General features: G+C 41.9%; 1 protein-coding gene across 16 annotated transcripts; it reads left to right on the top strand.

Annotated features, from left to right (window-relative positions):
* Positions 1–26,342, top strand: LOC141773964 (pleckstrin homology domain-containing family A member 1-like). 16 transcript variants are annotated; one of them, XM_074646184.1, is made up of 14 exons: positions 1–163; positions 5,559–5,779; positions 7,460–7,516; positions 7,649–7,694; positions 12,974–13,071; positions 13,584–13,715; positions 14,090–14,230; positions 15,324–15,392; positions 15,951–16,015; positions 16,168–16,231; positions 17,059–17,148; positions 19,125–19,198; positions 21,127–21,201; positions 22,730–26,342. In XM_074646184.1, exons 2-14 carry the CDS (start codon positions 5,639–5,641, stop codon positions 22,959–22,961), a joined length of 1,284 nt encoding a protein of 427 aa, XP_074502285.1. In that variant the 5' UTR covers positions 1–163; positions 5,559–5,638; the 3' UTR covers positions 22,962–26,342. The 16 variants fall into 16 exon arrangements, 15 of the variants coding, with proteins under 15 accessions (XP_074502285.1, XP_074502291.1, XP_074502288.1 ...); XM_074646181.1 differs by lacking the exon at positions 1–163 and adding an exon at positions 892–998; XM_074646179.1 differs by lacking the exon at positions 1–163 and adding an exon at positions 5,109–5,250.
* The last annotated feature ends 1,184 nt before the right edge of the window (positions 26,343–27,526 follow it).

Raw genomic sequence — 27,526 nt, forward strand, 5'->3', positions numbered from 1 at the left:
CATCTTCATTATATACAATCTCCGCTCCACTCTCACCAGCAGCAGCAGCAGCAGCTCTGATCAGCGGAGATGGGCTGAAAGCTCAGAGAGGACAGACAGACAGACAGACAGACACAACAACACCGACAGAAAGAGAGCAGCAGCACAAGAAGGGACGACTCGGGTAAGCTGACCCGTTGACGTTTAACTGAACTAGTTAACACTAATAAACTCTGTTGTTTCGTACAGCTAAAGTTAACAGCTATATGTATACGGGACTAGCTGTGACGAGTCGACAGCTAGGTAGCTGTGACGTTAGCGCCCTAGCTGTTTGGGATTGAAACGTGTGCTAAATGTTATTTTACTGTTTTCCAGCGTGGTATTTGAAAGGTGAAGTTGTTTGTTTAAGTGACTCAAGACACAGTCAGTCTCACTGGTTATTATTATCATCATTATCTAGTGAGCAGCTACATAATGTCCTGCTCTGGAGATACTAGCATGTTGCTATGGCAAACAGGACCCTGTCTAACGTTAGGACTGTGAAGGCCTGTCAAACCTGCTGCTGGCCTTTATGTGTGCTGCTTTCAAAGGAGTCTGACTACAGACATTACTCTGTTCAGGTGAACCAGAATGACCTGTCTCACCTTTGACCCTGTGGAGAGCCTTATAGTTAAAGCTGCAGTAGGCAGATGATTTTCTGGCATCATTGGGCAAAAGAATATCCATAACCTTTCAGTATATTGTAATTCAAGTGTTCTGAGAGAAGACTTCTGCTCCTCCTCATGGCTCTGGTTTCAGGCTTTAGAAAATCTAGCCCTTGATGGGAGGCTTTGGCCAATCACAGGTCATTTTAGAGCGAGAGCGTTCCTATTGGCTGTTCGTTCAACGGAGACAGCTGTCAATCACTCGCGAACTGTGATGCTTGATTTGTTCTCTCTGAGCACATAAATAGACGTCTGCCACTCAGTTTCCAGGGACATTAGTGGACTCTCCCTTTTGAATGGGAATAAGGCGTGCAGGTGGGTGTACTTTGATTATAGGCTCTCAAATACAGCCACTTTGTAGGTGAAGCAGTCTGCGAGAGACCTTTTCTGCACTGCTTTTTTCAATATCTGCCGCCAGGAGATAATGAGATCAGTTATGTGTGAGTGTGCGTGTGTGCATGTGTGCATCACTGTGTCTGTCCACGGCTAATCTCGCATGCACTAAACCGTTTAAAGCAGGGGTAGGCAGAACGTTTTTGGCATCATTGGGCAAAAAATCCATAATAACCATTCAGCATATTGTAATTCAAGCGTTCTGTGAGAAAACTTCACTTCTGCACCTCCTCATGGCTCTGTTTTAAGGCTTTAAGAAATCTAGCTCGTGATGGGAGGCTTTGGCCAATCACAGGTCCTTTCAGAGAGAGAGTTCCTATTGGCTGTTCATTCAATGGGGACAGCCTGTCAATCACTTGCAAACTCTGATGAAATGGTTAAACTAGGCAGCGCTGATCAAATATTAATTAATATTCTGTTACTGTAATGCCTATTGTTCGTGTAAAATGTTTTCAGAAAACATCTTGTAGTGTACTGTTTAGCTGTAAAAATGAGAAAGTTTGCTGCGGCTGATCAGCTGATCTCAAAAATGGCAGCCGGGGGTGACAAACTTTCTCATTTTACAACTAAACAGTACACTACAAGATGTTTCTGACAAACATTTTATGCAAGAAATAGGTATTACAGTAACAGAATATTAAGGCTGTCCCGAATACCATTTTTTTGTGCTTCAAAGCTTCGGTGAGAAATTTTAGAAGGTATTCGAAGCTTTGGGACAGTGCAGTGCTGCTGCATTACTGTACACACAAGCACCTCTACACATAAAAAAACGCGATATCCGTCTGAGAATAACTAATGATAATTACTGTTGAATATGAACAATGTTGTGGGATTATTCCTTATTTCATGGGCTAATTTGAGATTTATACATTATTATTATTATTATTACATACTTGTTACTGATTTGGAGGTCGATTACCATGGCAAAGGTCAAAGCATTCGGGTCAGCCCACCAGAATATTGATTCATATTTGATCAGCGCTGCCTAGTTTGACCGTTTGATCGGAGTTTGCGAGTGATTGACAGCTGCTCAGAGATGGCAAGGCTCCAGCTCGACTCTGATTGGTTGTTTTTCTCTGGTCTGTGAAATCTTGCAGAATAATGATTTTAATCACATTTGCTCCAATTCTACCCACTGCTGCTTTAAGTCCCTAAATTGCCTCTGGTCCGCTTGCACGTGTACCTCAATAAATGATTTCTGTCATTGGTCTTTCTGAAACTCAATGCAGAACTAGCGTTACCACTGTAGTGCACAATGAAATGTGATCTCCTAAACACCTAGATTAGTGATTTGGTAGGTAGGCATTAAAAACAACACAAGTGTTCTGCTCCAGTCGTTTACAGCTGTCGTGTGGCTGTCAGTGACACAGCAGTAGTCTAGCTAAATCATGGAAAGAAAATATTGACCCTCTGCCGGGGCAGTCCAGCTGGTCCTTACTGTTGTTTTATGACTTGTCCTCCTGTGTGACCAGTTGGCCGCCATGTGATGTGGACAAAGCCTTGCAGATAATGTAAAGAGTGAGTTTAACGTAGGAATGTTTGACCTATAAAGAAGTCAACCACAGTTATATCTCACGCCTTTGTCCTTCTTCAGAGTCAGACATTTAAACTTTCTTGTCATCTGGTTCTTACTTTGCATATTTTCATTTATTTTGTTAGTGTGTCCCTCTCACTTTCTCTTGTTCACTGTCACTCAGTCTTTTTACAGTATTACTTGCATCGAACAGGAAGACCTGCTCTCTAACCTCCCACTTGTCACCAGACAGAATGAGCGCATTTGTACATGCACACTAGTATCCTGGCAATGACCAGTTTTTCAAGTATCCTGGTTATGTGTTTGAGCATTTAAACATCATATCCTGGCTTTAGAAACCCAGATATGCTACCTAGACTACTCAAATAGAGGGGGTGCTGTGTGTTTGTCCTCAACACAATGGATGGGTTACACAAGTGATAAGTCTGTAAAAAGTGAAACAAATGTGATCATAAATAATCTGATGGTAATCTATACACTAAAATAAATGTAAAAGTCCAACAGTGTTATGCAAGTAAATAGTGTTGTCAGATACGATTGCAATAAATTGTATTTTCAGTTTCTTATTTAATTACTGGTGAAAAGCCAAATCCAGCACAGTGGTACATGCTAGGGGTGGGGGAAAATGGATACAGCATAGTACAGCAATATTTTGCATGGCAATATTGTATCAATACACGGACGTCAAGTATCTATCTTTTACTATATAAACTATTAACATCTTAACAATCTGGCTAGAGCTGACGATGCGGGACACACTGCAAAAAGTAGGCCGACAGACGCTCACCAACGGCCCCAAACTGTCCGACAGCCGACCGTCGGCTTGGTGTGTTAGGACCTTAAGGAATCCATTGGTATCAACCATGTCATGTCATGTGTTAGCTTGCGGGAAGAATGCTAAATAACGGAGAGAAAAGAACAAAGAATAAACTAGGGAGGTCAAAGTTAACGCGATAACACATTAATGCAAATTTGTTTTAACGCCACAATTTCTTTAACGTACTAACCCAACTTGCGATTTTACGATTGTAGCGAGCTCTATTGGTTCCAACCATGTCATACTATCTTGTCAAGAAGGAGGCTAAATAATGCTCCAAACTACCGCACAACTTTGGCGAGGCATGGACCTTTTCAAAGGGGTCCCTTGACCTCTGACCTCAAGATATGTGAATGAAAATGGGTTCTATGGGTACCCACGAGTCTCCCTTTTACAGACATGCCCACTTTGTGATAATCACATGCAGTTTTGGGAAAGTCATAGTCAAGTCAGCACACTGACACACTGACAGCTGTTGTTGCCTGTTGGGCTGCAGTTTGCCATTTTATGATTTTGATTTTGCTAAATGCAGTACCTGTGAGGGTTTCTGGACAATATTTGTCATTGTTTTGTGATGTTAGTTGATTTCCAATAATAAATATATACATATATTTGTATAAAGCAAGCATATTTGCCCTCTCCCATGTTGATAAGAGTATTAAATACTTGACAAATCTCCCTTTAAGGTACATTTTGAACTGATAAAAACTGTGCGATTAATTTGTGATTAATCGTGGTTAACTATTGACAATCATGCAATTAATTGCGATTAAATATTTTAATTGATGGACAGCCCTAGTTAAAAAAGAAGAATACCGGCCCATACATTATATATTTCCATCAGATTTTTAAAACTCAAATATCAGTATTGCTATCAACCTCAAAAATCCAATATCGGTCTCACTATAGTTAGAATATGTATTTTTCCACAAGAATGAAGTCATTGTATTAGAAGCATACATGATTGCCTGTTCACCTTGTTGGGATGTTGCTGTTTTGCATTATCTCTAACATCTTTTCTGCATCACTGAAATACATGATCATGCACGCAGATGAACTCGTGCGCATCACCTCATTTACAGGATCACTAAACTCAACAGAGACGTCTCTCACTCTCACATAACAATCACTATTTGTGTAGTGTTCAGATAGTCGCCTCTTGACAGTGTTGCTCCTTTTCTCGTGCCTGTGATGACTCGGGTAGATGCAGGGGCTAACTGAGATGCTCTCAGCTCGGAGTCCAGGCACAACAACCAGGCCTTTTGTCCCTGCTTTGCCCCCCATCCGCCCACACAGTGCTCATAATGTCCCGGAGAAAGAGCGTCTTTATCTTTGCTTTTCAAAGACTCATCTCAATCACATATTTTAGGCCCGGTCCAAAAAGACAGCAGCTTAAACAGGCTAATGCGACAATATGCCTACAGTAATGCTGCACCCGCCCACACAGGGTTTGACATTGACATGCGTGCATTCACGCTCGTCGGACTGAACAGATGTAATCATTTACTTTTTTTGATGATTTTCAGAGCGCTGTAGGTTTCAGGGACGTGTCAGGTTAAATATTGCACATTCTCTCCCGCGCCGCTCCTGAGGGTGTTTGTTGTTTCTTTGTGTCGAACATGGCTGAGCTCAGCGGCATTTTTTTTTTTTTTTTTTCGACCATGCTGAAGTGGGTGCTCAGCTGTGGAGGGAGGGAGGGAGGGGATAAAAGGGGCTGGCCAGAGGCTTGCCAAATCGGATGAGAGAGCAGTTGGGAGGAGATGGCACAGAAAGTGAGAGAGGAGAGGACTGCAAAAGAAGAGGGAGAAAGAGAGCAAGCCAGGGTGGGTGGAGAAGAGAGAGTGACAGTGTGTGTTGTGAGTGTTACAAGAGGAAAAAAAAGAGGGACTCGGCGAGAGAGTGGGTGAGGCTGATATAAAGGCGGGGTTGTGGTTTGTGTCACATGATCCCCTGGCAGGCTGTAGCCTAGTGAGCTCCAGGTGGCAGAGAGACCAGAGATACAGTAGATACAGAGAGAAAGAAAAGGAGGGAGTGGGTCACGCTAGCGAGGGCTCGCCACAAAGACAACCAAAATTCTTCACTACCTCCCGCCCTCCTCACACATCTCTCTTTTTTCCTCTCTGTCCTTCAGGAATTTTTTCCAGGTCCCGCTCGCCCCCTGCTCCTCTCCACTCCCGGCCCCAGCAGGCCAGGGAATGTCCCGGCGGCGAGATGCCTTACGTGGACCGACAGAACCGCATCTGTGGCTTCCTGGACATAGAAGAGACCGAGAGCAGCGGCAAGTTCCTGCGTCGGTACTTCATACTGGACACGCAGCAGGGAAGCTTGGTGTGGTTCATGGACAACCCACAGGTAATTACACAGGGCCACGTTAGCTTAGCTCTTAGCTTTATGTTCCATAAACAATTCCCCCAGGTAGCTGCACGGGCTAATGTTTAATTTGTTGATGGAAAATTTAGTGGACAATTTACAGGCAACTGCATGCAAGTGAGCTAACATTAGTTAGTGAACAGTGTAGATGATCAGCTCTCATGCAACCGCAGGGTAACTGCAGGCCACTTCCAGCGAAGCTGTCGTCATTCATTATGAACACAAAACTAAGTACAGGCTAAAATGTTTCCATCGCCAGACAGTCATACAGGGATGGGAGAACTTGTATTATGTAATTCTAGCTGACGGCAATTAGGTCCATATTACAGGCACAGGAGTAGGTCAGGGCTAGTGGTGTGCTGGTATTTTAGCTACCGGCAGACATTTGTGTTTGAGTTTATCTCTAAATCTCGGATTAGTTTTCTTGTCTTCTAGTCGTCATGTAGTGAGCACTCGTATATGCATTGACCTCAGTGGTCACGATTTTCGGCTCTGTGACCCTCGGTGTCACTGATATTACAGTGTAACTCTCTCCTCTTGGTTTGTACATCATGCTGGTTTGGAGATGCTGTATTTTTAAGTGCACTGTTACATGAAGTATTCATAAATCATGTAGTGCAGGAGAAATTTTAAATAATTCAGCGAGTCTCTTTCTTTTTATAGATTGAAAAAGCTTAAATTTTAATGATGTTAAATCTGGATCCGGTAGTTTTAAGAAGCACAGCAAGAAAACTGAAATAAACTATCATGGAGTGCATAAAGCATACCGTACTTACTCTGTAATATTGACTTGGCTCTGCAGAACTCTTCACCACATTATTTTCAGTCATTAATCCACAGAAAGGCTGGCCCACACTAAAAGATTTTTCAAATATTAACAGATTTTGAAAATGTGAGAGACCCCACACATGTTAAATTTAACAGTTTTGTTCCTATAGTGTGTGGTGTGCAACGATTTGGCCAAAACAGCACATCACACACTAACAGATTCATTCATGAACAACAAGAGTCCCGACTAAAAAAACGTAAATCTCGCTACTAAAAAAACGGAAATCTCGCTAAGTCTCTTGCGATCAAATGTGACTTCAGTGTAAAGAAACTTGGCGGACGATGCAATGTTAGTTTTTGCACTACTTTGTACTGAAAATTCACGAAGGATGGATGGATGAAGTCATGGAAACATGTTAAATAAACACTTGTGTTGTTGCCATAAATGAACAAGTTGGTCCTCCATTTCTGAGGTCCATGACGGCGGTGGTTGTCCTTCCTTCGTCAGTCAGCTTGATTCCCAATTGGCTATCGTTCTTTCTCATGTCACTACGTCATCAGTTGTCCTTGGGGTTCCCCACACACAACAGGATATCCAATTGTAAATATTGAACATGTTTAATATTTAGGACGGACTTCAGAGCCGATCGTGGGATGTAAAAATCACTCTTAACACACCTCACACCACAGGAATATCTGGAAAGATAATCTGTAGAACCATAAAAAAAATCAGGGCTTTGCTGATGATTGTCGGAAGGGGGGAATTGGCCCTAAAATCATCTTGATTCTTGTGTATTGTGTACCCGGCATAAGGCTCCTGCCTTAACAGAATGGGTGAATGGTTAGTTTTGGCTTTCACTTTTTGCATACAATATTGTTGTTTTTCTTCCACAGAACCTGCCTACTGGTACAGAATGTGTTGGCTCCCTCAAGCTCACCTACATCTCTAAGGTAAGAAGAAATCTTAACCACCGAAGCTTAACTGACACTAAAATGATACGGTTATGCATGTATGAATAGAATTTATTTACAGAATGTGGTTGAAATGGGAAGCTAACAATTGTGAGCTTTGTCTTCCTATAGGTCAGCGATGCCACTAAGCTGAGGCCCAAGGCAGAATTCTGCTTCGGTAAGAAACGGATCATCACAATCTTTCTGTCTGTTTTGAATTTCTCACTATTAGGAATACTAATTTGATAGCTTACTGGAGGAGTGGAAAAATCTAAACTTATTTATAAAGAATTCAGTGATTTCTCTACCCTTTTTACAGTTTAAATCCTTTTTTATGTACTGGCATTGAGTAGCTAATGTGTCTTGGACAGTATTATTGACAGTATGAATCCGAGTAAACGGTAACCCAACTTGTCAAATAAACTTAAATCTTGTTAGAGTATAGAACTTGCCTGCAGTGCTTTGCAAACATGAGCAGTGATGGTGTGATTAATAGCATGTTGACTAAGCTGAGTACACTTAATATAACCTAAGGGAGGAATGTTTGCTGTCCTTGTCTGCCCTTAACACATGGTCAAGCGCTGCTCTCCACATACTTTCTCCACCATTGACCAGGCAGCCTCGTTCAACATTGTCTGTTTAGCCAACACACAAAGATGCAGGAAGCCACAGCAGTTAATGATCCGAGTTTGTTTTGAGCAGGCTGTTTGTGCCTTTTTCAGATTTCATAACCATAATCAACCTGTGTTTAAATTTAATAAATTCAGAGACTCCGCAATTAGACATATCTCCCATCAGTCCTGTTGTTATAGTTGTCGTCCGTATTGTACTACAGAATAGCAAAATTAGTTTTTAAAGTTTTAAACCTTCATTGTTTACATGAAATCCGCTGTTATACTGGTTCATCACTAGCTCTTATCCCTCTGAGACCCACAATAGACCCATTTTTGTCTTTTTTAGGCGGGTACTTTAGGGGGAGATAGCAGGTTAACAGTAGATGTCACATAGCAGTGGTGTACATCATCTGAAAGCTGAGAACCCAAATATTAATTTTAGATTTAATTAAAATAAATTGTGAAAGTGTATAAGGGTTTAGAACATTATGATAGTAGTATATGATGGCCATTCTCATGCTCACTTATGTCTCATAAGTTGTTGCAACAATCTTTGGGTTGATACCATTTGTTACACAGATTTGGTGCTAAATTTAACAGTGTTTTACCACTTGAGAATTGATAAAAATTATCAATAATCTCTCCAAAATACCACATTAAGACACCAAGACCTTGAGGAACACTATAGAAAAAGCCAGGCTGTAATTTGGTTTCAAAAGCGTTTGACATTTGCAGATTTCTGCAAGAATTTCATTTTTCGGCAATTGGATGGCGAGCACTTCTGTTCTGGAAACTGTTCAGAAACCCCCTTATTGTCAATCTACCTATGAAAGCCGCACATCCCTCTGAATGCCCTTACTAGGTGTTTAGTTTGTGGTTGTAAAGTTTCATGAGACTGTGATTTTCCTAGAGGTCACCACAGGTCATTATATACAGCAAGGTCAAATTACAAAAAAATATGGGGACTAACACCATCACACATGAATACAATTGGGCTCATTGGATCCACAAGAGTCTCAGCTTTAGAGTGATACACCATGTATGTAATTCCAAGACTGTTTACGGACCCCAGTATGCAGAAATATTCACACATAATTTTTACAATAGGCGGAAATAACTTTAGGCGCAAATAATTTTTGCCCCAAACTGCATGTGATTATCATAAAGTGGGCATGTCTGTAAAGGGGAGACTCGTGGGTACCCATAGAACCCATTTTCATTCACATATCTTGAGGTCAGAGGTCAAGGGACCCTTTTGAAAATGGCCGTGACAGTTTTTCCTCGCCAAAAGTTAACTTAACTTTGGAGTGTTATTCGTTCCCGACAAGATAACATAACAGCATTGGTACCAATGGATTCCTTAGGTTTTCTAGTATTTTGTAGGCATGCCGAGATGAAATTTAGGTGTGCTTGAGCCCCCCTGAAAAGAGTCTCAAATCGCCTCTGTAGGCTGAACTATAGCCTACTGTAGGCTGGTATCAAACAGTACTGAAGTGGTACATTTGTATTAACAACTTTGGAGCGTTATTTAGCCTCCTTCCTGACAAGCTAGCATGACATGGTTGTTACCAATTGATTCCTTTCTAGTTTCATATGATATTTGTACCTTCACTCTAGCTTTAAAACTGAATCCGCTACAGCCTCTCAAAGATAGTAAAGTTAGTCTGGATCACCCGTGATCCTGTGGGTCTCAGGGGGTTAAGGCACATTACTGTCAACTAATGTTGATACACATATGCTCTACAAATTACTGAACCATAGGGTCGGGTTTTGCTTGAAGTTTGTGTCAGTTTGGGAAAGTTACAGAAATGGTCGGACAGAGTCCTCCCGGTTCCGACATCAGAGTGCGGGGAGAGGGAGTTTCTTAAGCTATAATTCAACCATCCAAGTCAAGTGGTTCTGATGAAGCATTATCTGACCATGCACCCTGATCCTACTAGTGAATTCTCTGCAACAAAGATATTGTTTTATCTTGACATTTGTACTTGTCTTCTCGCCCTGTGTGGTCAAGACAGGGATGAAATTGTTGCATAAATATGAGCCATCAGGTTATTTAGGAGTAAACCTCCATTCCATGTTATTACTATCCCTTCTCCTCCTCTTCCATGTGCTTCAATAGCAGGAAATACTAGTGTGTTGACTACCGTGATGGTGAGTGTGTCTGGCTGTGTGTGCGCACCATATGCGTTGTTGAGGTTTTCGACAGGATGCCGGCATCCTAATCGGAACCTGATTCAGAAATGTTTGAGAGTATTTTTAATCTGCCGTTTGTGTGACACATGTTTTGCTAATATCTACGAATCCTGCCGCTCCCACTCTTCCTGCATCTAGAAACATTGGGTGATGAAGTATTTAGAAAAGTTAAGTAATGGATGTCACACTTACAGATCTATTTACATTAAGAAAGTAGAGGTGAGTCAAAGTAGAGTTGATTGCGGTCTGTAATTGATGGTGGATGTATGGGTCGGTTCCTTGTGGTGAAAGAGATCAAGAGTGGTGCAATCGTGTGAACTTTAGTGCTTGGCTGCTTTTCTCAGCAGCACACATTGTTTCATTATGTGTAACTATGAGTCAGATCTGATACCCCTCCTCCCAGATTAGTCTTCCCAGGGCCCAAGAGACCACTACACTTTCACCACTTCCAAGCGGTTTGAAGACCGGTGAACACATTTGAAGGTTAAAGGGTGACTTTGTAATTCCTCAACCTGGACTCTATTTTCCCATGTTTTTGTGACTAAGGGGGCTTTCACAAGGCATAGTCCGTTTGGTTAGTCCAAATCAGAGTTAAATTGATACTTTTGGTTTGTTTTCTATTAGTCTGTACGGAGCGAATTTGTCTTTTTCGTCTCGAGAGCTGCCACTTCTATGCAGGGAATGGCGGACTTTGATGCTGTCAAAGTTTTTTCTCTTTGACTCGGCACTGATCGGCTCCGCACGAATCCCTTCTCCTCCAGTTTATGACATCATAATCATCACTGTTTTTATGAACTTTATTTAGCATATTCTGTGTCTTCTTTGGCCCAGATGTCAAGAAAACATCAGACTTCTGCAGACGTAGGTCAGTCCTCTCCCACTCATGTTAACCTGTCCTTTACCTGTTACCATCTGCGTTCATCAAGCCAGCGAGTTTTGGTTCGCTTGGAAACAGTCCAAGACCACCTCTGGCGAGCGGTCACAACTGCCCAAAGGAACCGCACCAGAGTTCAATTAAAACCGACTAAATGTTGGCTTGTGAAAGTGCCCTAAGTGACTAATGGGGACCACAATTTCTGAAATGGGTCCAGTATTGAGCTGTAACCGGCAGCCTGCGAAACGAGCTGCGAGGGCAAGTGAGCAGCGTCAATGTAACGTTACATTCACTAAAAGTTCCTTATTTTGCTACTGACAGACTCAGATTGTTATTATAAGTGTCTGACAACTTTATGGAAAGGACCCTAAAGAGAAATAAAACATTTTTCTTACCTTCCGCTTGATCCAGTCTGTCTCCATGTCCCGCTCAAGGAGAAGTCTTGTTGTGAAATCTGAATATCTGTATACTCTGGCTCAAATAAATAAGGGCAGCCATTGAATTTAAAGACCTCATCCACATCGTCAAAATCATCTAAATATTCAGCCATGACATTGAGAATCTTTTAGATAACACTAAGCTACGCTTTCTGTACTCCAACACAACAAATTCTGCCCGGCTACCACTCGCGTTTCCACCTTGGATGTATTCCACTAATCCACCGTTGTCTTCCGGCAACACGCCACCTCCCCAGATTTCAGGACGAGACTTCTCCTTGAGCGAGACTCTTTCCATAATGTCAGACAGTTATAATAACAATCAGAGCCTGTCATGGCAAAAACAAGCACTTTTAGTGGGTGTAAATGATGATGCCAGCTTGCCCCAATAGCACCATATTGCAGCTCGTGAGCAGCTGCCGTCTACAGCGCTCTCCCTCAATACTGACCAATTTTATAAATTGTTGTCCCTATTAGTCAGTTAGACACAAAAACATGGGAAAATAGGGTCCAGGTTGAAAAATCCCGAAATGATCCTTTAAATGAGACCAAACAGACAGATTTATTTACAGGGACGTGGAAAAAAAGAGCGAGATCTTGCATGTGTCTAAGAGCTGGACCAAACACACATTAAAAGGAAGAATGCTCCTCATTGTGCCAGAGAGTTTGAGCTCCCAGTGCCTTTTACAGCTCGCCCCCGCCAGATTTACCAGTCCAGCTTTAATGTAATTCATTCCCATGGTGTCGAAAGGAAATAGAGGAGACACAAGGATGGTTTGAGCCGCAGAAATTGAAGGATTTATGGCCGAGCGAGAGAGACAGAATGAGAGACTTGAGTTCTTTCAGCTCTTAAATCCTGATCCATAGCTAATCAGCATTTGACCCAAAAAAATTCTTTGTGATTAAAAAATGGGGTTTGCTCATGTTCACATGGGTGTGAAAATGTGCGAGAATATTTGGCGGTTGGTAGCCACGGGTTTTTTTTTTCCCTCCGTCATGGTGAGAAGTGGGTAGGTGGTGGCAGACTGAGGCAGCTGGGTCATCATGCTGCTGGTAGTGTGTGGGAGAGTCCCTTGGCCCAGATGTTTTTCACTTCCAGAGAAATCCGTGGCCGTGCTGACACTCAATCATATTTTCTGTACACAAAAGGCCAACAGCGCAATTAGTCAACACCACTTCACAGTACTTCTTTGTACTTTTAGTGCTTATTTGCGTGCGAATTTCATATTAAACTTCGAAGGAATTGGATGATGTAGTGCGGAGGATGTAGTCTGACTGTGGTCTGAATAAACTTACACTCTTTGTGTTGTTCCCACTGCTCTTTTATATCATCCATTAGTCATCAACGCTGGGATGAGGAAGTTCTTCCTGCAGGCCAATGATCAGCAGGACCTCGTGGACTGGGTCACCGCTCTCAATAAAGCCACCAAGATCACTGTAAGACACACACACACACAAACACACACACACGCACACAGCTTGCCTTGTGCAGATAAACACAAGACATACAGTCCATCCCTGAGTCAGCTGTACTAATCTGTTTCTTTTTAGCTCATGTTTTATCACTTAGAGAGAAACTTTGATTTCTTCCTCTTCTTTAACAATGAATGAATGGACTGTCAAGAAACTAGATAGGAGTGAGTCAGAGCATGACTAACAGGATGCTGTATTTTGTTGTATTGAGTGCTGGGATAAAGGACTGTTTCCATTGTTCTCCATGAGGCCTTAACCATCCAGAAAGGAAATGGATATCAAAAGTGTTAAACTGCTGCATACATAGAAGTTACATAATGTATTTTAACTGTGGAGAAAAGGAGTAGTTTCCATCCTTCAGCTGAATTCCACAAAATCCTTATTTCTGTTAAGTATTTGTGCGTTTCATTAAAAATTGTCCTCAAACTTCTCAAGTCTGATGTGTGTGTGTGTGTGTGTCTGTGTGTTTGCCCAAGGTGCCAAAGTTGTCCGATGGGCAGCAGAATGCAGAGAACCAGAAGGCTTTGCCGGATGTCGTAGGGCCCAAGAAACAAGTCTCCTATAAGACAGAGATCATTGGAGGAGTCCCCATCGTCACCCAGACACAGGTAAACATAACACACACATACTGCACCACATACTGTGTTTACATGCATGCACATGTTATTTCTTAAAGAGGACCTATTATTCTCATGTTAAGGTTAATACTTGTATTTTGGGTTTCTACTAGAACATGTTTACATGCTTTAATGTTCAAAAAACGCTTTACTTTTTTCATACTTGCTGTGCTGCAGCATCTCTTTTCGCCCTCTGACTGAAATGCTCTGTTTGAGGTCCTGAATTCTAACATGGATTGTGGTGGATGGATTTTGTGCTCAGAGAATCTACAACATAAATTAGCCCTTGGATCGTCCAAAATCTGTTTTTTGAAATGTTGTTGGAACTTGTAATTACAATATTTCCGGTGTCCTTTACCCTCAAGCATGACGGTGGTGACGGTGCAGACAGAGCGGAGCGCGAGGCCATGCATCGCTCCCACAGCCAGCTGCCGTACTTCCTGGGCAGGCCGACTCAGGAGCACACCGTCATCAAGTCAGGCTACTGCGTCAAGCAGGGAGCTGTGGTGGGTACCTGCCGCTCAGCTGGGTCGAGTTGATTTCACTTGGCCTTCTGGTCCCGTTCAGAAAAGTTCATGAATACAAGAGGAATTGTGACTCTTAAAACATCTTACAAATTAGGCATGGGGCGGTGGCCGGCATCACGTGCTGCATACAGTGCCACACACTTTTCTCCACTGCAATCCAAAGCCTCAACATGGCAATGCAACACCATTTCTGATTAATGGCACCGTTACAATTAAAGTGACATCCACTAAAATAAATCGCACCTTCATGCGGGAGGGAATATAAAGTCTTATGACTTGTGGAATGTCAGGTGATGAGATTTCTGCTCGATTATGATAAAGAGTTGCCTCTAAAGAAATGCAACTTTTCCAGTGTGTTCATTTCTTTACTTTGTAAATGCCTAAGGATAATTAACTTCCCCTTCTACGTATATAGTAGGGCTGTCCTCGACCAAAGAAATTTTTAGTCGACAAATACTATCACTATATATATATATATATATATATATATATATATATATTATATATATATATATATTATATATATATATATTTATTTATTTATTTATTATTGGAAATCAATTAACAACACAAAACAATGAGAAATCCAGAAACCAGGTACTGCATTTTGATAGAGAGAACCCATTTTCATTCACATATCTTGAGGTCAGAGGTCAAGGGACCCCTTTGAAACTGGCCATGCCAGTTTTTCTTTCACGATGAGCTAGTATGACATGATTGGTACCAATGGATTCCTTAGGTTTTCTAGTTTTATATGATGCCAGTATCTTCACTCCAGCTTTAAAATCGAGCCAGCTGGAATCTCTGAAAGACCCGTCAGATTTTTAAGAGGTTAATCAAAAATCGCAAGTTACCATAATGCGTTAAAGAAATTAGTGGCGTTAAACCAAATTTGCGTTAACGCGTTAGTATCGCGTTAACTTGGACAACCCTAATATAGACATTGTAAAATGTGTAGGGACTACAATTAAAATTGTGCTTTCAGTATTGTAGCAATTTGGCAAATGTGGCATCTTGTTTGCATTGAAATTATACAAAAGGTGTGAACATCTTTTCTCTTTTTTTTCCCCAGATGAGGAACTGGAAACGGCGATACTTCCTACTGGAAGAAAACTCAATGAGTTACTTCAAGTCAGATTTGGTAATTAACTTTGATTAACTTGTGTGAAGCCTTTTAAGGAATGTTTTTATTGATGAGGCATGTGGATTGGATTCACCCCCACAGTCTGAGGCAGAGCAACAGAAAACACACAGTCCCGAGTTCTAACATGTTTTATCTGCTGTCTGTGGAATTCAATGCTTTCACTTCACATGTCCTATCATGCCTTGTTCCCCCCTGGCCGTTCTTACATACACTCACACACACTTACACACAGACTGTCCTCAGGATAATACTGCACGTCCCATACCCCGTCCTTGTCCGGGTCTGCCCTTATTTGACAGCTCTATCTGTCTATTTGGCTATCAACAGGCCCCAAGGACACAGACTCTTTGGCTGCTGTAGCAAATGGCCGGGCCAAGAAAGTTCCCAACCATCAGGGTTTTTAGTTTACAGTCTGATACTTCTAGGAAAGTTCATGGTCTTCTGTTCCTATGAAAACAGAAAAACTTGTTTTTTGACAACATATTAGAAAAAGCAAATGGTAACATTTATCTGTTGTTAAGTTTTGGCTTATGAATATTATTCTCTTGGCTTTAGGAGAAAGAGCCTCTGAGAATGATCCCACTGAAGGAAGTTCACAAAGTCCAGGAGTGCAAACAGAGGTATTTAACATGTCCCAGCATTTTCCCGTTGCACAAAAAAAAAGTCTTTTGTCCAGGAGGATGGTGTTTACTGTACCTTTCCTGATTCAGATACAGATATACTGTATATCAGATAAATATGATCTGACTTGTTTTCCACTATTTTGTTGTAGTGACATCATGATGAGAGATAATCTGTTTGAAGTCGTCACCACATCAAGGACGTTTTACATACAGGTAGGATGTTTTCTGTGGTATGAACAGTCATACAATGTTCACGAACACTGTGTTTGCTCTCTTACTTGTCTCCATGTCTACCAACCGTCCGTATCGTCTCACTCTCCTCTCTTTGGCGCTGTTCAGACATGGCATTAACATGCGTCATGGGCGATCCGATCACAACTGGACAGCTTTAAGTACATCTGTTCACACCTGGCATTAGAATGCGTCTCCACATGCGTCTCGAGTGACCACTTGTGATCGGATCTCACTTCCCTGGCAAGGCTCGCGTCTGCCTGTCTATTCACATCAGAGATGTTCCGATACCATTTTTTCCTTCCCGATTTCGATACTTGAACTTACGGTATCGGCCAATACCAAGTACCGAGAAATAGACTGGCGTACTTGCTGATACCCAATACAAAATTTTGGGCAGTATCGGACGCATTTTCGATAGTGGTATCGGAACAACTCTAATTCACATGAGGAGCGCAGTGAGACCCTGCGGATCCAAGCGGGACGTCGGTTGAGTAGGCGGTCCTTAATGTGGCCCAGGACAGGGCATTCAGGTGGTGCACAGGGCATTTAGGTGATGCACAGACACCTATTAGGAAAGGGACTACATGATTACATAATAGGAATCATCTGTGGATGCATATGTGGCCCAGACCACCTCCGAATGTGGTCTGAGCGATCGGATCTCAGTGCGTCCTCAATGCATCAGTGCGTTCACACCTGTACTAAGAGCTGTCCACTTGTGATTGGATCACCCAGGACGCATGTTAATGACAGGTCTGAACAGCGCCTTTGTCACTCACTGTCCTTTTCTTTTATGTCTCTACCAGGCGGACAGCCCGGAGGAGATGCACAGCTGGATCAAGGCCGTCTCAGGGGCCATTGTGGCCCAGCGGGGGCCTGGGAGGTCTGCTGCAACAGTATGTATCTTGCACTACACTACGCCATAATGCTACCATAGTATGGATTCAAGTCATTATAAGTAGACCTTATATTATATTATTAAAGACCTCAAATGTACCTCTGAACGGGGGAAATTACTTCAGACTCGACTTGCATGTGCAGAACTTGAAACTTATTTACTGAGTGACATCTGGTGCGACGAGGAGTGAAGTCAAAACCGTTTACAAGACTTGTTTGTGTTGTTTTACTCGTGTCATTTATTGCTCTCTCAAGATCTCATACAGCAGCAACCTACAGAGATGCAGAGAAACTCCTTATTTGATTCCATCTTAAACAGATGCAGAATAGCAGAAACGGTAGTTTGGCAGTATGTTTCAGTTGAGTTTGCCCCATCACCTTATTATTGTACATTATTGTTACATCCAAAAACAAGACTGACGAAGCTAAATTCTGCTTTGTGTAGTCTACACCAGTGGTTCTGAGCTCCTAAGCAGCAGATTGGTAGAGGGCCTTGGGGCCATTGCTACCAGGCCTCAAGGAAATTATATTCATTATTACTAGGGCTGTCAATTGATTAAATATGTAAACGCAAATTAATCGCACATTTTTTATCTGTTCAAAATGTACCTTAAAGGGAGATTTGTAGTATTTGATACTTTTATCAACATGGGAGCGGACAAATATGCTTGCTTAATGCAAATGTATGCATATATTTATCATTGGAAATTAATGAACAACACAAAACAATGACAAATATTGTCCATAAACCCTCACAGGTACTGCATTTAGCATAGACAATAATGCTCCAATCATACAATGGCAAACTCAAGCCCAACAGACAACAACAGCTGTCAGTGTGTCAGTGTGCTGACTTGACTATGACTTGCCTCGAACTACATGTGATTATCATAAAGTGGGCATGTCTGTAAAGGGGAGACTCGTGGGTACCCATAGAACCCATTTTCATTCACATATCTTGATGTCAGAGGTCAAGGGACCCCTTTGAAAATGGCCATGCCAGTTTTTCCTCACCAAAGTTTAGCACAAGTTTGGAGCGTTATTTAGCCTCCTTTGCGACAAGCCAGTATGACATGGTTGGTACCAATAGATTCCTTAGGTTTTTATAGTTTCATATGATACCAGTATCTTCACTTCAGCTTTAAAACTGAACCTGCTACAAAATAAAATTTGCAAGTTGCGTTAATGCAGAAATCAGTGGTGTTAACTTTGACAGCCCTAATTATTAAATAACTTTATAGGATATTTTCACAGTATATACGTTGAACTTGGCACAGCCTGTTCTGCATTTTCTTCATTTCTCCATGTCACTTCCCAACAAAGCAAAATACAGATTTAATTTTTTATTGTTTTGGGCCATGTTGTGCCTTTTTATTAGACAGATGACCGGAAATGAGGGGGGGGGATGAGACAAAGGTCCCCAGCTGGACGCAAAGTGCGGATGTAGCGGTTCATGTTTAGCGCCTTAACCCCTGAGCCACCAGGCGCCACTCTACTGATTTTGAAGTGAAGTAGTTAATCACTGGACTGACACGTGGACTGTTTGTACTCCCACAGATCCCCAAATCTGTGTGAGAACGCTGCCTGAGTTTTAGTTCAGTCAGCAGCCTACAAGCATAGAGACAGGCAGCCAGACTTGAGCAGGCGAGGAGAGAGAAGTAAACCAGTTCCATAGTCCTGACTGCAGAGGAGAGAGTGTCCTCTGACGCAGTTGGTCCCTTCTGGTTAGACTGGAATTATTCTCAACACCTCTGCGCTGTCTGTTTCTCTACAGTTCCCTCTTTCTTCCCTCCTGTCTTTCTCTCTCTCTTCTTGCTTGTTTTCCCTCTCACCCCCCTTTTCCTCTCCTGTGATTCTTCTCTCTCTCTCCTCTTTCCCCCCCCCCCTTTCTTTGTCACATTCTCTCCACCTCCTCCTCTCCCTGTGGGCAGACAGCCCATCTGCTCTAATACTGCTTTGCACTGTGTTGTTGCAGATGCGGCAGGCCAGACGGCTGTCGAACCCCTGTATACAGAGGTATACGTCTCGAATCGGGGAGTGCAGCAGCACGTATGTCAGCTCGTCTAAATCCCCCCTTTTTAAACTTATAAGTTCAACTTTTTTTAATACTGTTTTCCACTCACTGGCTGGCCACTCTGTGGTTGTAGACATGATGAGAGCAGATCCGATCTGACGGCACATCTGATGCTCAAAGAAGCAACCACATCCTATGTCTGGCTGTGATAACCCAACAAGCGCTCCTCCCTTCACGCCCTCGTGCTCCGCTGCTTCTCTCATCCACTCCTCCTCCTCCTCCTTTGCTTTCCGTTTTCTTTTTTGCCGCACTGTCACTTTTAAGCTCAGCTCAAAGTTTGAGTCCATTTCATTCAGTGCGCTCAGACAGAGCCCGGTTAAAAAAAAAATCTTGTTTCAGGAATTTTAAGTCTTGAGGTGTGCTTGATTTAGCTTCTCTCGCATGTGATGCCTGTCGCCACGAGCATGGCAACTGAAATCAAGAACAACTCAAGCCGTTCAAATGCTGATTAGTAATATTTTTGTACAGAATGACTCCAAACAGCTGGAATATGACCATCTATCCATCGGAAAGACCTGCAGTCACTGCCTCCCTCCCTCCCTTATAGCTTCACCTGCACAGCTTACACCTGTCTACACCATTATTGATGATGCTTCAGTATAAAAAAATAGAAATATACATCATTTCATGTACAATCCATTAGGGCTGGGACGATACACCTCAGGATTCGATTCTATCACGATACTTGGGTGCCAGTTCGATATGTATTGCGATGTTTAAGTATTGCGATTCGATATTACGATTTATTTTGCGATTTTTTTGTTCACTTTTTTAACACTAGACCAAGGGGAACAAGCTGAATCATACACTTCCAGGACTTTCACTTGGGAAAATCTCTAAATTGATACAGTAAAAATGTTTGATTTTCAGCATGTATGTAGTCAGAGATATCCTGAAGTCAAATAAATTAGTCATTGTCAGGCATTATTTATTCATTTTTTTCCCAGCAACCCAAAAATAAAAAAAATAAAGACATTTCCCTCTCAATTTAGTGGTATTTTCTTTTTAATTTATAAGGGACATGTAATGTTTTATACTTCTGGTGAATATAATCCAATCAATCTTATTTCCATAGATGTATTTTGTATATACAGTTCCCTTTTGTTAACCGGACGTAGTCACACGTGTATACTAGTCCGTCTCTAGCTCTCCCGTCAGCTCCGTTCTCTTTATACATCCATGGTCAGCTCCATCGGGGCCGTTTGAATGCATTTAACATAAATGTCAGTATATGGGTGCTCTACAGTTGTAGCGTCGGCCGATTTGACCACGGTGATGAGAGTGACGGCTGGCTCGACCGCACGTTACCGCAATACGATAACGTTTCCTGTCCATGACAGAGTTAGCATGCAGCTTTAGCTGTGATGTCTAGCTCTGCTTTTCCTGGCAATGTGTGAAACCCAAAGTGTTTCCATACTTTACTGTATGTATAGTGTTTACCACTTTGGATTTAAAATGTGAGGGTGCAGGTCGTATCAACGCAGACCCTCCCCCGTTTTCTACTTTCTCGTTTCGGCTAGCTGCGGTTTGTTTTGGTTGAAGGATACGGAACGGATATGACGTCACGTTACTCAGACTACAACAATAAAAGCGGTTACTTCCTTCTACCTCCGCATAGACTCAAATAAAGCAAATACCTGTATTTATCCATGCTGGCATTAAAAGAAAAAATATTTTAAATTAATAAAAGAAAATAAAAAAATCGCAATACATAGGTGAATCGATTTTTATTTTTTTTTCCATCCCTACAATCCATGCACAAAGACACACTCACTGCATGACCTACCTGAGCAGTTTAGCTATGAATACCTTGAGCCTGTGTCTATCTCTGTCTTTATTACTGGGTACATGTGTCTTTCACACCTTGTGTTTCTCTTCCCTTCGTGCTCTGTTATCTCTGCAGTCTGCTGCAGCTGTGTACCTGTCTTAGATGTGTGACATCCTGCTTGTCTCTCCTCTTCCCTCCTGTTCGCTGCCTGTATGTTTTTTTCTCTTTCTCGTACACACGATAATAAGACACTTGATTCCATGTTCTTGTACCTTTGTGTGTGTGCTAAATGTTTTTTTTAACAGCTTTGAAATAAGGACTCACCAAATGCTGAATCCACATGTCCAGAGTCGCAAAACTATTGGTTTTCATAGTGGAGTGTTGATTTACATGTAAATATTTGGGTTAAGAGCTATTTAAGCATACAAGAGGCTAATGAGACATGTGCTCAGTAGGGCTGTGAATTGGTAAGAAGCTGGCGATACGATATGACACTATTTTTACTGCATGTTTTTGCCCCAAACTGTATGGGATTATCATAAAGTGGGCATGTCTGTAAAGGTGAGACTCGTGGGTACCCATAGAACATTCACATAGCTTGAGGTCAGAGGTCAAGGGACCCCTTTGAAAACGGCCATGCCAGTTTTTCCTCGCCAAAATTTAGCGCAACTTAGGAGCATTAATTAGCCTCCTTCGCCACAAGCTAGTATGACATGGTTGGTACCAATGGATTCCTTAGGGTTTTTTATGATACCAGTATCTTCACTCTAGCTTTAAAACTGAGCCCAATACATCCTAGAAATCACAAGTTGCGTTAATGCGTTAAAGAAATTAGTGGCGTTAACACGTTATTATCTTTGACATCCCTAGTTAAGAGCTATTTAAAGTGTTCAAGAAGCCAATTGGACATGTGCATAGTGTGGCATACTGTCTGATCTCCTGTTTAACTTCTGCCCCTAAAACCTTTGGACCTTTGGATTCAGCATAAAGCATCTCTTAATGTGTGTGTGGATCTCCCTAGGATTTTTAAGACATGTTCGTGCTAGGAGGAAACTGATTCTTAAATCTTGTGATGCTGAAGTGATACCGTGTGGATTTACTGATCAGAATTCTCCCAATCCTGCAAAGTCGCAGGGTGATACAGGATCTTGACGTTGACACGGATACTTGTTACTGGAGTCTTGATGCTTTATAGTCGGGATGTTTTTCTAACCAACACTTCACCAACTGCTCAGTGGCTACCCCTTTTTGCTTTCACTACCTCCGCTGTGTTTATTTCTTTCTTCCCATGCTTCTTGTTTTGTGTTTCAGAGATTGAAATCTGACAATGAAAAGCTGTGAAATAACGAGCAACAACCAACCACTGCTTCCTAAAGGCACTCTGTTCCTCCACCGCAACCTGTTGAGACTACCAAAACTAAAAACCCGCTGACACTACTACCACTTCTCCCGCTACCTCTACTACTACTACTACTACTACTACTTCTGCTACTACTATTACTACTGCTACTACCACCATCTCCACTCTCTAGCAATGCTACATTCTTCAAGCACCTACAACCTTCACTACCAGCTCTGCTAAAGCTGCATCAGGCGCAACACGCTGGTGCTAATTCCAAGTCTGTAACTCACTTCTCGGTCTCTTCCAAATAAAAAACCACGTCAGGATTTCACTTTGCTTACTAACAAACCACTCTCTTGTCTTCTCGCTTTTTCTCTGCTGTTTTTTCTGCTGCAGGAACACGGCGGCCGTTCCAATTTCTACCGCAGCCCCGCGGGTCCCCCCGTCCCTCGCTCGCCCATATCTGCCATGCCACCATGCTACCCAGAGTGGGGGGCTGCTGTCACGTGCGGCCCACGCTCGCAGCCTGGCTTGGGACAGCGAGCACTTCATGAGCCTGCTGCCGCGGCCCAGTCACAGCCACACGCCAGCACGCCTGTCCCTGCAGGAGACGCGCCTGGCAAAGTGACCCGCGATCCACCTGCGACCACCATTAACAACCCCGAGGAGTCACTATGGCGACGACGGAGCAGCTTTGAGCCCCACATGCCGGAGCCGCCCCTGGACCTGGATGACGCTGACCTGCCGGTGAGCGAGGTCTGAGCTGGACAATAAAAAACTTTCATCTGGTTGGATGTTGACAGAGATTCAAAGAGGAAACGGTGCGCAACAGGTGTTTTAAAAAAGGAAAAAAAAGAAAAAAAAAGGGCAGGCGTTGGTTCTTCAAACCAAAGCTGTTGGCGGATGACAATAACGTCACAAACTCATATTTTGAGCTCCTCCGTCAGTGCCGTCAGTGTGCTAAAGAAACAAGCCGGGTCACCACTGAACTGCACCCGCGTGCCAAAGACGACCCAGTCTTCACCCACAACCCCCTCCGCTCGCCTGCTGTCGCATTTACAACGATGTATTTATTTACCAAGAGTTGATGTTGTCAAACTAAACTACACATTTTAGTTAACGTGTGCTGATTAGAATTCAACGACAGAGCTTTATTTGAATCTGTACAGGCACAATAATGTGACGGAGGATTTTTGTAAACCACTTTGTGCCAAGAAAAATAAGGGAGCTTTCAAAAGGCTGCAAACTATTTCCTCTCGTCTGAGAGAGAGAGAACGAGTGTTCAAACTGAGGACTGGCTTTTCATCACCTCTCTTATCTACTCATTTAAACTGTGTGGTCCACTCATACACTCACTATTGCAACCCTGGATTTTTATGCTATTGTTGGGTCAAACCCATAGACTGTATATATAATAGACTGTCACCCGCCCGACCGTGTTAATTTCGTTAACAAATAACTATGACGAAATATGTTCGTCAACAACCTTTTTTTCCATGACTAAGACGAGACGATGACGAGACGACACCGAGGTCATTAAACACTAACGGTGACGATATCAAACATGCAATGTCCTTGACGAAAAAAGACGAGACTAAAATGTAGTTTAAAAACATAAAAACTTCACCAAAATCTCTCTTTATTTTTGTCACCTTCCACCTTCTCTTCCCCTCTCTGTCCAACACACACAGTCTACGCGCTGCAGCAGCACTCAGTCCGTCTCTGTCCTTCTTGTCTCACAGATCAGTCCTGACATTTGTGTTACTATAATGCATAAAGTCGGCGGTTTGCGGGTCAAGTCGGGTTCGGGTAATGAGATTTCAGATAATGAGAATATAACATTTTATGTTAAATAAGTTTGACTAAAATGACAGAAATGTTCAATATCATCTGATGACTAACAGGACTAAGATTAATTTAAAAAAAAAAAGTATAAAATATAATTAATAAATATTAAGAGAGAAAACATTTTGACTAAAATCAAATGACAGGTGACTAAAACTGGACTAAAATGTTTGAGTTGTCGTCTACTAAAACTATGAAGGCTAAAAATTAGTAAAATGTGACTAAGCATTTTCATTTTAAGACTAAGACTAAGACTTAATCTAAAATAGCTGCCATAATTAACACTGCCGCTTGAACCAATCACGCGCCAAGCACGGCTGCAGCCCGTCAGCCAGAGAGACTCACCGCTGTCAATCATGATGCCTCTTCCTCTTTTTATAGCATCAATAACGAATTAAAACCAAACTTATCAGAAAAATGAACACTTCAGCGTTATAAAACCTACATCAAATGACAGAAACCATCTTTGGGAAAAATTTGACGTGTACTTTGACTTTTTAGTTTGGCTCATGTTCCATCCATTAACATGGAGAGGGGCGGGATTTATGACTTATACTGCAGCCAGCCACCAGGGGGCAAGCCTTTTGGCTTCACTTTTGGGGAGCTGTCATGTCGTCCATCTTTATATACAGTCTATTGGTGCCTTCAAATGAAACTCGTGAGTTGTGTTTACAACAAGGGAAGTCGTGTACACGATATATACTTGGCGTTCAAGTGGTTAAATCGCGAGAACACCGCTGCTAAACAATGGCAGTAATAACGCTACTGTCGCAGTCTAGAAGCCACAGAAGCTAACAATTTAGCAAGTGGGTAACATAACGCAGGAAATGCAAAGGCATAATGTCAGAGGAAAAAGATGAGGCCGTTGGGAATATCAACATTTTCCTCTGACATATTATAAAATAATGAAGAAAACCAATATATACGACTAAAATTGCAATATATTCACTCATTATGCAGCTCTGACATTTCTGACAACGTCACAACTCGTGAACTCTGAGCTTTCAGAAACGTTCCACTTTCGAGGTCGTGACTACCACAAGAGGGGGGCGTTCATATGGACTCTTCTCGTGAACACGGTAAACACGACCCCATTTGAAGGCACCGTATGGTCAAGCCTATCAAATCCTCACTCAAATGCAAATTATAATTCAGAGATTCTGGACTTGTCTCGGACAAGATGCAACAAATTCAAAATATTTTGTATATGAACCATTTGTGTATGATAATGCCACACCAAATGTATTGCAGCCACATGAAGGCGGATCTTCTTTTTTCAAGTCTTTGACTGAAATTTCTCTTTCAGGGTTAAGTTAATTCAAACAAAGGTGTCCTCACTAGTCTGGAATTGACCACAACCTAAAGTAGTAAATCTACAGCAAATAGTTTTAACAGTTAATCACAGTTAATGGTAGTAAAGTCCGACGACTGCAAAAGCGCAACCTGAAAAACAAAAGCTATCGCAGTACATGCATCACTTCATAGCCTGAATCAAACTCTTTTGCGAACTACATTTCAGCACACCCGACTATGTGGACTCACGTTTGTGACACTGGATGACGAGGGGAGTAAACGCAGAGTACGCTTGTATGCATTTTGTAATTCCTAGTAATAAAAACGTCAACAATAGAGCTGTCAGTTATAGATGAGCTTGATGTCCTGTACAGACTCATGCTCACGTGAGTTTAACTAAACCTGCGGTCTGTTGTTTGTAGGTGAGTATACTGTATGAACATCATGCAAACATGGTTTACCAGGAATAACATTCAAGCTCAGACACTTCCGTTGCATGTTAACATTTTAATGATTCCTCCGATTTTTTGGTTTTGAACTACGGCCGCTCTGTGTGTGTTGTGTGTTTTGCAGAATAGAGCTGAGTGCAGCAGATTTATTTTTTATATGCTTTTAGATGTTTCCTGATCTTCTTCCGTGTACCTGTGTTGCCAACCCAGCAGCAGGCAGCTGCCTCATGGTTTTATTTAAAAACGTCTCACTGTAGTCCTGCTAAAATAATACACACTAATCTTTTTATTTTTTAAGTGCCTGCTTCATTTCAGCCCAACCAAGTCAAGCTGTTTCACCCTCTTTTAGTCTGGTGTAATTGGTTTGAATTGTCTCTATTTATTATGTGGATGACTTGAAAGAAATAAACACTGAAAATGTGCTCAGGTTCCCAGGAGTATCATTCAGTAATGTGTTTAAGCAGAACAATTAGTCTGCGAGGGGAAAGGGAGAGCTTTAGTAGCTCTGGAAAGAAAGAAAGAATTGATTATTTGGTGTAACTGCTTGTCCACTCATCAAGGCTCCCTCTGCCCTCTTGTGGTGGGAGAAAGAACGTCACTCTGGTCTCAGGACTGAATGAAAACACGATGCTGCAAGCATGCAAAACAATTAGTGTTGGTTGGACACACCAAGCTTCAACAACCTTCAAAGTATGTTTCTGCTGTACTTGGCATCTTTTAATTCTCTTTATTATCCACAACACATTAAAATGAAATACTGTATTTAACACTAGGACATGATATGTATTATGATTTGGCAAAAGTTCACAAAACCACAAAAAAATTTATGTTTAATTTAAATATATATTGATTAAAATATTCAATCGCGATTAATCGCATGATTGTCCATAGTTAATCACGAGTAATCACAAATAAATCACATATTGTTGTATCTGTTCAAAATGTACCTTAAAGCTGAAGTAGGCAAGATTGGAGCAACTATTATTAAAAATAAGTAATTTTTTTAAACGGTCGCTGTATCGTGACAGTAGTACATGAAACAGGTAACCTGAAAAAAATCATGTGCCTCTGTGTCCTCCGGTGCTCCTAACGGCATCTGCAAGATTTCACAGACCGGAGGAAAACGAGCAGTAAGAGCTGATCTGAGGTCTGCTGTCCAGCTGCCGTCTATGAGAGCCGGCCGTCAATCACTCGCGAACTCCGACCAAACGGTCGAAGGAACACCAACTTCCAGTCACATGACCGGAGCACAGCTAATAGGAACGCTCTCAAATGAAATGATCTGTGATTGGTCAAAGTCTTCCATCACGGGCTAGATTTTTTAAAGCCTGAAAACAGAGCCATGATGAGGTGCAGAAGTCTAGTTTTCTCTCAGAAAACTTTATTACAATATGTTGAAAGGTTATTATGGAATTTTTGCCCAATGATGCCAACAATATAATGCCTACTGCCACTTTAAAGGGAGATTTGTCAAGTGTTTAATACTCTTATCAACATGGGAGTGGGCAAATATGCTTGCTTTATGCAAATGTTTGTATATATTTATTACTGAAAATCAATTAATAACACTAAACAATGACACATATTGTCCAGAAACCCTCACAGG

Source organism: Sebastes fasciatus, chromosome 9, assembly GCF_043250625.1.
Source record: "Sebastes fasciatus isolate fSebFas1 chromosome 9, fSebFas1.pri, whole genome shotgun sequence".
NCBI classification, from domain to species: domain Eukaryota; kingdom Metazoa; phylum Chordata; class Actinopteri; order Perciformes; family Sebastidae; genus Sebastes; species Sebastes fasciatus.

Coding starts and splice junctions, on each gene's coding strand:
- LOC141773964 (XM_074646179.1), top strand. CDS start 5,166: ATGAGAGAGCAGTTGGGAGGAGATGGCACAGAAAGTGAGAGAGGAGAG. Junction 5,780..7,459: donor GGTTCATGGACAACCCACAG/GTAATTACACAG, acceptor TTTCTTCCACAG/AACCTGCCTACTGGTACAGA. Junction 14,231..15,323: donor GCGTCAAGCAGGGAGCTGTG/GTGGGTACCTGC, acceptor TTTTTTCCCCAG/ATGAGGAACTGGAAACGGCG.